Here is a 12,265-nt window from a genome sequence, read left to right as displayed (position 1 = left end):
TCTCCATATAATACTTATTAGCTACAATGTAGAAACTAGTTAACAACAATGGGAAAAGCATACAGATTCTACCTCAACCAGTTAATCAGAGTTAGTAACATAGGAATTGAACAAAACACCATCATGAGTCACTGATGAAAAGGGTACTTCATCAACACTTCTGTGGCATTCCAGCTAAAAAGCATAAATCAAGTTGTAAGTAAACAGCAGATAAATCCTAAGTGGAGAAGCATTCAACAAGTGGATATGCTAAAGAGGTAAGGCAGAGGAATCACAAAAATTGTAAGTAAAATAAAAGACAAAGATATAATAGGTTAAAGGAGATTAAACAAAGCCAAATGATTAGGAGGTAAAAATGCATGCCACCAAACCAAGTGACATGAATTGAGTCCCCAGAACCCACATGGTGGGAGGAGAAAACAAACTCCAATAGGTTATCCTTTGGCATGTGTATGTGTACCATAGAACCCACATGCCCACACATACACAAGATAAATTTAAATGAAAGTGAGACTAAACATGAAATATGTATTTAATGCATAATTCCTGATCTTTTTCACCATAAAGACATTATTGAGACAACTGAAAAAATATTAATAAGGTCTGAACGTTGAATAATAGTGTTATATCTACCTTTAATCCTAGCACTCAGAAGGCAGAGGCAGGTAGATTTCTGTGTTTCTGGTCAGCCTACTCTATATAAAAAGTTCTACCCAGTCAGGGATACATGGTGACATGCTATCTCAAAAAGTACTGGCTGAAGAGATGACTTCGTGGTTAAGAGCACTTGTTGTTCTGACAGAGGCCCCAGGGACAGTGCTACACACCCACATGGTGGCTCATAACCATCGAGAACTCCAGTTCCAAGGCTTTCAGTGCAAACTTCTGATCTCTGTAGGGACCAGGCAAGCACATGGCTCACATACATGCATACAGGCACAACATGAAAAGAATTGAAAACTGAAAATAACTTTTAAAATACTACTGTTTCAACATTGAGTTTTATATTAATGGAGCTGGAGAGGTAGCTTACCAGTTAACAGCACTTGCTGCTTTTGCAGAGGAACCAGGACCATGTGATGGCTCACAACCATAGTAACTCTAGTTCCAGGGAATCTGGTGCCCTTTTCTAACCTCTGTAGCACTGCACATGCAGGCATGCAAATAAACACATAAAATAATCTTTAAACATACAATATTTTTAATTATGTTGTGGTTACATGTGAATTTACTTTTTAAAGGAAATATTAAATCAAGTACTTATAGGTAAATATACAACTTACTACTAAATAATGTCTTAAAATTTTACATAGAATATAGATATTCATAGCAGCATTATTCACAAAAGACAAAAATGTATATGCTACCTACCAATGATGAGTCAATGCATAAATATATATGTATATATATTTTTTATATATATATATATAGTCTTAAGGAAATTGACACATGAATCTTAAAAGCATTTGTGCTAAGTGAAATAAGTCAGTCACAGTATTAATATTGGATGAGTCTAGTTATATAAATGGAGCTAAATTTATAGTTACTGGAAATAGAATGGTTGTGAGAGGCTGAAAGAAGAAGAATGGGGAGTTTTTTAAGTGGACTGGAAAAATGGAAAGGCTGTGGAGGCTGACGGTGATGGTTGCATAGCTGTATGAGTGACTTCATGCCACTGGAGCAGATATTTTTAATGGTGACATTGTGATTTTTATATTCTCTATATATTTTTTTACCACAATTTCCAAATTTAATCACTTGGACACAGAAAAGGAAAGGTGATAAAAGGGAAGAGTTGTCTTCTAAAGAAGTAGATGGAGTAAGCAGTGGACTTAGAGAAATCAATTAAAAGGCTCTTGAAATAATCCATTGTGGTAATGAAGACAGAAAATGGGCAAATCTGAGAATGATGTAAGTAGTACAATTTAGAGACTAATGGGGTAATATTTCAGATTGTTCCATACATTGAGCTTTTGGTACATGGTGGTATGTTAGCCAAATGCAGTAGACTAGACCTAAACATTTATCTGCTTAGTACCCAATTATTTAGCTTTCATAACTTGGTTCTTTTGAGAAGCCCAGACTCGCTCTTTATAATCTCCCCTTATCTCCTATTCTTTCCTGGATCATTACTCTTTCTCTCTTTCTAAATTTTATGTAAGCACTAGTGCCTTTGTGCCATAATATGTCAAAGTAGATGGTTTAGTTTTTTTATGCAACAAGGTCCTTCAAAATATAAATAGTAACTATGTTTATGAATCTATGACACTTTACATAGGGCATGAGATAGCTGAGTTTCCCCCCACTGTTTTGTTTTCCTTTGTCTTTGTTTTGAGAGAGTCTAACCATGTAGCCCAGGCTAACCTGAAATCCTGCATCTTTCTCCTATTGCCTCTGCCTGCCAAGTGCTAGGATTACAGGCACATGCCACCATTTCAAAGAACATGGAATAGTAATAAGTGCTCAAAAATATTTGAGTGAAATCAGTAAGTTCCTGAGTACTTAGAATATTTTTGTGCATAGCATTTATAGTTTATTTTTCTTTCCAAACCACCAAAATTCATACCATATTTCAGTAATCTTGTAACTGGTCTTCTCATTTCTGTTTTGTATTCCTTCTGTGTATACCTGTATGTTAATACCAGATTAGTGAAATTCCATGCTTTGGAATATAAAAACCTTCAATCCTAGCCAGGCATAATGATGCATGCCTTTAATCCCAGCACTTGGGAAGCAGAGGCAGGTGGATCTCTGTGAGTTCAAGACCACCCTGATCTACATAGTGAGTTCCAGCACAGCCATAGTTACATAGTAAGTCCCTGTCTCAAAAACAAACAAAAAGAAGATATAACCAGAACTCTACTGATATTAAGTAACAAGCTCTATTTTAGAACAAAACATGACTAATAAAAAGTTTAAGGTAGGGGCTGGAGAGATGGCTCAGTGGTTTAAGAGCACTGCCTGCTCTTCCAGAGGACCTGGGTTCAATTCCCAGCACCCACGTCTCCCATTGGCTCACAACAGTCTGTAGCTTCAGTTTATGGATCTGATACCCTCTGGTCTTTAAACTTGCCAGGCACACACATGGCACACAGACATGCATGCAGGCAAAACACCCATGCACACAAAACTAATTCACTTTTTAAAAAGTTTACAATAGATGGCAAGCCACCTAGCACAGTATCTGCTTTATAACAAAATTTTAATATATATTTAAACAAATAATTTTGTTGGATATTTATGGTAGAAATTTAAGTATTTGGATGCCTGTTTTCATTTCACAATAGTTCAGCCAAAAGCATTGAACTTTATAGCTGTATCACTTGAAGCACAAAGTCAAAATAAACTGAAAAAATTCTGTTACATGTGTTTTCAAAACTCTTTTCATACTCTCTTTATAGGTCATATGTAAAGTCAGATGTGCCACTGAACTTGACAAACACAAGTAAGTTTCATGAGTATCAAGTTTTCTGTCTAAAGGATCTAAAGGATTAATTCATTCATATTGATGCTTAGTATCTAAAAAATATGAGGAATTGTTCTAATTTACTTCTCTGCTTTATGGATATTGGTGTGTTGCCTGCACGTTTATCTGTGCATCACACATATGAGTTACAGACAGTTGTGAGCTGCCATGTGTGGGTGCTGGGATTCAAACCCAGGTCCTCTGGAAGAGCAGCCAGTGCTCTTAGCTGCTAACTCATCTCTCCAGGCCCCCTAAGTAAATGTTTTTAACAGTTGGTTGGAAAAGGTAAAAGGAAGGAATTGCCGAGGGTGCCTTTGCAGTCTTATAGAAAATTCAGTCATTAGATTGGTTCAAAGGAGGTAAGTCCAGCAGTCCATTTTCTCCCTTCAGCTGTGATAGCCATGACGCCCATGCTTATTCCCTCCCCTCTTCCCCTCCTCTCTTCCTCCTCCCCCTTCCTGAGTCCACATAAGCAACAGCTAGTGTATGCAGAGTTTCCTGAGCTAAGCAGTTTCTGTACTGATTAATCTCAACAAAGCAAACAGAAAATGAGTCAGGAGACATGGGTTTCAGACCCAGTTCTCACAACCCACTTAATTTTTCTATGCCTTGGTTTCCTAACCTATTCTAATTCACTACATAGCATAACAAGGTCATTTTTGGATTTGAGGCTTTATAACTAGTCTTTCTATTGTTTGGTTTATACTTCACCAAGTGTGGTAGCACACGCTATCATCCCAACACTGGGGAGGCTGAAGGAGGAAGACAGTTTGGGCTGCGTAGCAAGACCCTATCAAAAATGGTTTTCTTTTTTTGTTGTTTGTTTGTTTTGTTTTGTTTTGTTTTTGAGACTGAGTTTCTCTGTGTTGTTTTGGTGCCTGCCCTGGATCTCAATCTGTAGACCAGGCTGGCCTCGAACTCAGAGATCCGCCTGGCTCTGCCTCCTGAGTGCTGGGATTAAAAGCATGTGCCACTACCGCCTGGCCAAAAATGTTTTTAAATGTAACTAAAATTTTCAAAATAAAATCTTTTTGCTTCGCTTGTATACTCACCAGTTTTATTACCAATTATGCATTGCCTTATTACCAGTTAAAGATTTATCTTTTGTAAATTATCTCCAAGGACAGACAGTTTGATATTCATTGTGGGGAACCCACTCCCACCTTTTTCAGGGTTCCTATGAGGTGGAGAGAAGAGTTAGGAACTTGTAGATAGAATGATAGGTCTACCCAATGAGAGAAAAGACAGAAACACAGGATAGTTTCAGGAGTACCTGGATCAATATCCACCGGACCAGATTCAAAATGGCTTTTTATAACAATGCCAAGGGGCAAGGCAAAAGACCTCCCCCTTGCTAGATACAGCCAAGTGTAGACCCTTCCAAACATCTGATACCCAGGCCTGTGGTCTAATCATCCTCTTAAGCAGTCCTGCTGGGTAAAACAAGCTCAGATCTCACTAGGAAACCACTGTGGACTCCCACAGTCCATTGTTGAAAGCAATCCAAAATAGAAGATGCTAGAATGCAAAGTAAATTACTAGACCATACATACTTAATTTGGGGGGACAAATGTATTTGACCTGGGATCATTTTCACAAAAGAGCTGGTAACAGCTGGTTGGTACAGATGGCTACACCTTACAAGAGATTTTATGATGAGTGCTTGGGAACTACGTGTTCTGTTCCTGTCTTCTTTTTTGGTCGTTTGAAACACATGTTTGCTATAGATAATCAGGTAATAGGCTCAAACGTTTAAAACACATTTCCCAAAGCTCTTAAAATACTACGGCTAGCTGTTAATCCCGGCACTCCAGAGGCAGAGGCAGGCAGATCTTTGAGTTCAAGGCCAGCCTGGTCAACAAAGTGAGTTCCAGGACAGCCTGGGCTATACAGAGAAACCCTGTCTCAAAAAACTAAAACAAGAAAAAAGAATAAATTAATACTGTGGTGAAATTAACTAGGCACAGCATATTAATTTTCTAGACAAAATTTTAAAACCCAGTAATTATTAGAATATGAAGGTCAATGCAAATGGACTCTGTAGTTATAAAAGTGAAAACTTCATGATTGCCTGAAATGGTGTTAAAATGGTTCAGTATTTTCTTCAGTTCCACAGGTCAGTATTTATTTTAACACATGGATTATTCCTAAAGTAATACTTTAGAATCTGTGCCATTTTGAAATGGTTCATACAGTAAGTTATAATGGTAGACATAAAGTAACTCTGACAGATGATTAAATTTGTATTTAATAAAATTATAAGTATTTTAGGCTGAAAGAATTCTTGTACCTGAAATAACACTCAATTCTCAATAATTTTATAAACATCAAGTAAACTTTTTTTTCTTACAGAATTCTACTGCATTTGGGCTTTACACTGGCAAGCCTCCTCTTCTTAGCTGTGAACTTGACCTGTGCAATGCTCGTCCATGGAGATGTCCCAGAAAATCAATTGAAATGGACTGTGTTTATTCGAGCATTAATTAACGATAGCTTGTTTATTCTTTGTGCCATCTCTTTAGTTAGTTACATATGCAAAATCACAAAAATGTCATCAGCAAATGTCTACCTCGAATCAAAGGTAAGTCTAATTTCAAATCCTATTTCTGTGGATCATATTTTAATGAGAAATTTGTGTTGCTTCTTTGAAAAAGTACTCTGAGGGCTGTCACATTTTTAGTGTGAAAAACAGCTGTAGCAATTAAAAGGTGTTCAAATTTTGGTTGTGAGCCTTAGCCTTCAACAGATGAGCCATCTCTTCAGCTTAAACTTTGGCTCTTACTAAACAATAATTGAAGTACTTTTTATGACCCTGCATTAGAGGCGGTCAGATGAAATAAACAAAAACAAATATAAATGAATCAAAAACCATCTTATATGCTCCAGCAACAACTCTCAGAAGCGGTCAGAATGGTCCCATACTTGACATACTGTCATAGGCTTTCCTACAGTACAGCCTCTCATAAAAACTATACATAAGATTGTTTACCTTAATACCAAGGTTGAGAAATCACCAAGAGCCACATGTGATGTGTGCCCAAGCAGACCTCAAGGGGTTGGTGCTGTTAAGACCTAAAGTCCTTATGAACTTGTCTAAAACACAGAAGCACCTCAGCAGGGCTTTTGCTGGCTCTGCGTGGACCGAGTATGTCTGAGAAAGGTTCAAGCATGCCTCCTTATTGAAGAGCAGAAAATCGTGAATGTGTTGAAGGCACAAACAGAATCAGAAAGTGAATAAATACGAAGCTTTTTTAAGTAATAAAAGTCAAGGCATGTTCTAAAAATAGCTGTAGAAAGAACTTAAGACTTGGTCCAGTAAAAGCAGTAGTACTGCCATTAAACAGACTTACCAGATAATGTGGACATACGCTTGGGTTAGCAGTGTAGATGTTGCCATGGAGATAAAATACTGCTTATTTGTGTGACGGCTTAGAAGGGTTACTTCACTCTATATTATGAAGTCCATATGATACTTGAGACAGTCATGCCTTGTTTCTTTTTCTTGTTTTGAAAAATAAGTCAATGTTAGTTCACTAATGAAGAGCCATGGAAGTTTCTACTGTTGAAGGTAACTGACAGTGTCATTGGATACTGAGTGTTTTACCACAATGTGTGTGTGGCATTGAGGGTGGGTTTGTAGATATGTGGATACTGGGGTGTGGAATATACATACCCTGAAGAACTTAGACAATCCTGTCTTCTCAGAATAACAACTACATTCAGAACATTATGCATTCTAGAGAGAGTAAAACCAAACTTAGAAAATTGCTGGTTATCTAGAGAAATCTATATATCCAGACTTTGAAATCACATTCCCAGAAGAACCTCTGCTGCTTTCAGGCAGTGCATCATCTTGCTTTTACTTTCCCCTTGTAAAATCACTAGGCTCATTTGTACGGGTTTTTTATTCTCTGTAACAATATGCAGTAATGGCCATTTCAGTCAACCAATGGTCATCCAGCTACTACCTCTTGAGTTTCACAGCAGCTGTCCTGCTATCCCTAAGAACGTTTTCTCAAGGCTCAGACTCGGTCTTTTGCTTTCTTCTTTCTATTCTTCTTCCTTTATACACTTTATGATAATAATCTCTCAGCCAAATCTTATGTGCCTTATTTTCAAATGACACGTGGTATGCCACCTGTCTGAACTACACATCCCCCTTTCCTCTCTCTAGTGCCCTGTGTTCCTCTCTTCCCCAGCCTTGAGGACCTAATTGAATTCAGTCTCTTCTCTCAGTCTCCCGAGTCAAGTCTAGAAAAGCTGACTAACTGACTTACCCCGAAATTTGGGGTTCCTGGGAGTTCTTCTTGTTTTCTGTGAGCTGCCATTTGTGTGCTCATGTTGTATATATGGAGGTGTGGGCTTCCCCTTTTGTATCTTGTTCAGCTTTTAGAATGTAAACACCTTTGTCTCATGAACTAACATGGGTAAGACAATCAGAGCAGGAGTAATTGAAGTTCTGGGATCCTGCTGCCTGGGTTTTACTAACTCAGATTTAACCTCTCTGTAACTCTCTCCATAGCAGTGCTATAAAGATAAGACAGTACTATGTGGGAAATCACAGCATCTGAAACAGCACTAAAAATAGAAATATTAGCTGTTATTTTCTTTTCTTTGTGTAGCTCTGGCTGTCCTGGAACTCACTCTGTAGACCAAGCTGGCCTTGAACTCACAGAGATCCACCTGCCTCTGCCTCCCGAGTGCACCACTACTGCCCTGCAGCTCTTAAAATCTTTATCATTATGTTCTGGCATAGTTTATAGATGACTTGTTAGAGGATTGGAAGAAAATTTTTCAGATAACAATTTGGGGGAAAGTTGTTCTTTGGTATTTTTGTTTGTTTTGTTTTAGCTACCCCTGATATTGTTTATTAGCTGCTTTTATCTCTACCAGACCAGCAGTCTCCAGCCTGACTGTTAAGACTTGGTAATAGGAAAGCGTATAATTTTACAGTTTTAAAAGAAGCAGCAGTGGACTGCATGTAGCTCAGTGGCAAGGTGCTTGCCCAGTGTGGCCTTGGGTTCTATCCCAGCACTGAAACAAATAAGCAGCAATAATGTTACCATGCTATTTATATTTGGAACTCAGAGTAAATACAACTTTATGCCCTCCTTCCTCCACCATACAGTAGTAAAGAATTTTCTCGTGTTACTAAAAAACTATGACTACACAACATTTTATTGTATATCAAAGTTTAACTCCTGTTGGAGAGCCCTTGAAGTCATTTAAAAAAAAAATCAGCCTCTAAATTGTTACTTTCCATCCCACTGTCGGAGTAAGATTGTAATTGCATCTACAACTCCCTTTACAGAGCATGTGAGAGTCCTTTATGTTCTCCTTTTTATTACTTAATTTATATGTTGAGCAGCTACACCAGTACTGTTGTCTGAGTCTCTTTTTCAAAGAGGACTTTTGCTTGCTTTTCGAACAGTTGTTACTGAGAGCCAGGGATGGTAGTACACGCCTTTAACCCCACACTTGGGAGACAGGTGCAGACGGGTCTGCTAGTTTGAGGCCAGCCTGGGCTGTGTAATGAGGCTCTGCTATTTTATAATAATAATAATAATAATAATAATAATAATAATAATAATAACCTAAAGTAAGACCATTTACTTCTGTGCCTTCATTATTTTTCTTTGTTTGTTTTTTCACTTACTTATACATTTAAGGCTGCTACCTTGTTCCTTATTTATGTGCTTATATAAACTATAAACACTTCATTCTTTTATAAACTAATACAGATAGAACAGTATGTTTCCAAGAACTATTTTGGCAGTTTTCCATAACCTTATAATCTTGTAGCAACATCCTTTATTTAACAAAAACAGGGAGGGGCTGGAGAAATGGCACAGTGGTTCAGAATGCATACTGCTCCTGCAGAGAACCAGAGTTCAATTCCCAGCACCCATGTCAGGCAGCCCACAACTAAAGCCCCTGTGAGGATCCAATGCCTTTGTTCTCAGCAGACACCTGCACACATGTGCATACACGCAAAATACATGTACACATCATTTTAAAAGTAAATATTTAAAAACAAGGAAAATTTAGGTTTGGATTTCAGCCATGTCTCATGTGTAGCATGTAACACGAATCTTAAAAGGTCTTATTAAATAAAAAACCTGGAGACAGATATCAGGGTTAAAACCTGAGAGATCAGAGGAAAAGGAAAAGCCACAGCTAACCTCACATCACCAACTCCGCAGCTTCCAAAGAGAGATCTACTTCCTGTATACCCATGCCTATATTCATTTCTGTTCTAACTTATTTCCTGTCTCCGCCCAGCTACATCGCTTCTTCCTGCCCAGCTCTGTCACTTCCTGTCTGTCTGTGCAGACATCCAGACCTTTATGGTTAACTAGTATTGGAATTTAAGTCATGTGCCACCACGCCTGGCTCTATTCCCAGTGTGGCCTTGAACTCACAGAGATCCAGACAGATCCCTGCCTCCCGAGTGATAGGATTAAAGTCGTGTGCTACCATTGCCTGACTTCTATGTCTAATATAGTGGCTGGCTTTTTCCTCTGATCCTCAGATAAACTATACTGGGGGACACAGATAAAATATCACCACAGTAGCATACTTACTTACACATCCGTGTTAATTACACATTGTCTCTGTCAGCTTAACTCAGAAGAAATCTGAAAATCAGATATTTGTCATCTTTAGTCTAGCAGTTTTAGCCAGGCAGTGGTGGCGCATGACTTTAATCCCAGCACTCAGGAGGCAGAGCCAGGTCGATCTCTGTGATTTTGAGGCCAGCCTGGTCTACAGTGCAAGTTCTAGGACAGGCTCCAAAGCTACACAAAGAAACCCTGTCTCGAAAAATGAAAAAAAAAAAAAAAAAAAAAAGAAGTAGTTACGAGTTTTGCCTTCTGCTTGTGTTTCCACCAAGGTGACTCTGACCTAAAGTTCCTGTATTCTAGGTTCTTGTCAGAAAAAATCTCACCTGTTTATATCCACAGGCTGGATTATCAGAAGTGTGACCTAAAGGGTGTACAGTCTGTTTCACCTTCCTAATATGTGTTTTATGCGCAGCTTGACCCAGATCATTGTAGTTTTGCACTGGATTAGTTGTCTTTTCTATCCTAAACTGTGACAGACATCATGCTTCGGGCCACATCAATATATTTAAAAGAATTCTCGGCTGGGCGGTGGTGGCACATGCCTTTAATCCCAGCACTCAGGAAGCAGAGGCAGGCAGATCTCTGTGAGTTCGAGCCCAGCCTGGCCTACAGAGCAAGTTCCAGGAAAGGCGCAAAGCTACACAGAGAAGCCCTGTCTCAAAAAACCAAAAATAATAATAATAATAATAATAATAATTTTAAAAATATAAATAAAAGAATTCTCTTATAAGAAAAGTCGTCCTGGGGGCTGGAGAGGTAACTTAGCTCTGAAGAGCACTTGATTTTCTTCCTGAGGACCTGAGTTTCATTCTCAACTCCACGTCACTGTTCACAACCAGCTCCAGGAGATGGATGCCTTTTTCTGTCCTCTGCAGGCAGCTGTGCATACATGTGGCATACATTCACACACAACTAAGACATAGAAATAAAAGTAAAGAAAAGTTGTTCTGGTGAGTGCTAGATGGCTCAGCTGGTCAAAGTGCCAAGCCTGACAACTTGAGTTTGATCCCCACATCCACATGGTGGAAAGAGACAGTGGACTCCTACAATTTGTCTTCTGACTTCCACGCATGTGCCACAGTATATGTGCTTGAGCACACACACATTAATAAACGTCATCAATATATATTGTATAATGTTGTTGACAGTACAGCTACACAGAGTCCCCAAAGAAAAGATTTTTTTTTTCATTTTTAGCACCAAAAAAAAGTCATTGGTTAAAATTCTTTTCCCAAGCTAGTATGTCTCACTTTAGAAACAGATAAGTAGCTAGCCCCTATCAATTGTAAAAGAGCTTCTTGTATCAGTTTTTGCTCTGGTTCTACCTCTTTCTTATTTCGTTTCATTCATTCTTCATACATAAACATATTCGTATATGTATTTTTAATCTATGTGTACCTCTGTAGCATCTGATTATTTGCAACTAGAGAGATGTAAATTTAAAATAAGATTAGATATACCTCTGGGTGTGTTTCTATTTCTTCCTTGGATATGTTGTTTTTCTAATTACCACAGAATGACCTTAGAGACAGTGTGTTTTAGGAACTTGAGATTGAGAGATAAGTATGAAAATCCCACCCAGCTGTTCTGCCTAAGGGTGACTTTGGGCCACTAATAGCATCTCTGAGCTTCCGTGTCTTCATCTGACCCAGCAGACCTCTTCACAGTGTACTCGTATGTTCACCAACACTAGACTCGCTGAGTCAACAAGAACATGCCTTTTACAATAGCCTCAAAGAAAAAAACTATCTAGGAATAACCCTAATGAAGGAAGTGAAAGGTGTCTACTGCAAAAACTTTAATCCTGTATAATAAAGCCACCTCTGGAGGCATCACCATCCCTGACCTCAACCTCTACTATAGAGCTATAGTAATAAAAACAGCTTAGTATTGGCATAAAAACAGACATGTAGACCAATGGAATTGAATTGAAGACCCTGACATTAACCCACACACCTGTGAACACCTGATTTTTTACAAAGAAGCCAAAACTGCACAATGGAAAAAAAGAAACCATCTTCAACAGATGGTGCTGGCATAACTGGACATCAACATGTAGAAGAATGCAAATAGATTCATATCTATCACCATGCACAAAACTCAAGTCCAAGTAGATCAAAGACCTCAACATAAATCCAGTTACACTGAACCTGATAGAAGAGAAAGTAGGAAGTAG

At 38.4% G+C, this 12,265-nt stretch overlaps 1 protein-coding gene across 1 annotated transcript in view; it reads left to right on the top strand.

Moving 5' to 3' along the window:
* Positions 1-12,265, top strand: part of Gpr137c (G protein-coupled receptor 137C) — a 73,777-nt gene that overhangs the window by 30,341 nt on the left and 31,171 nt on the right. The window contains exons 2-3 of the mRNA XM_059273779.1: positions 3,402-3,445; positions 5,819-6,047. Of these exons, the coding sequence (XP_059129762.1) occupies positions 3,402-3,445; positions 5,819-6,047 (273 nt within the window). The remainder of the gene's footprint in view (positions 1-3,401; positions 3,446-5,818; positions 6,048-12,265) is intronic.

Source organism: Peromyscus eremicus, chromosome 9 (assembly GCF_949786415.1).
Source record: "Peromyscus eremicus chromosome 9, PerEre_H2_v1, whole genome shotgun sequence".
NCBI classification, from domain to species: Eukaryota; Metazoa; Chordata; class Mammalia; order Rodentia; family Cricetidae; genus Peromyscus; species Peromyscus eremicus.
The sequence above is the reverse complement of the archived record's forward strand: the minus strand, read 5'-3'. Positions and strand labels throughout refer to the sequence as shown.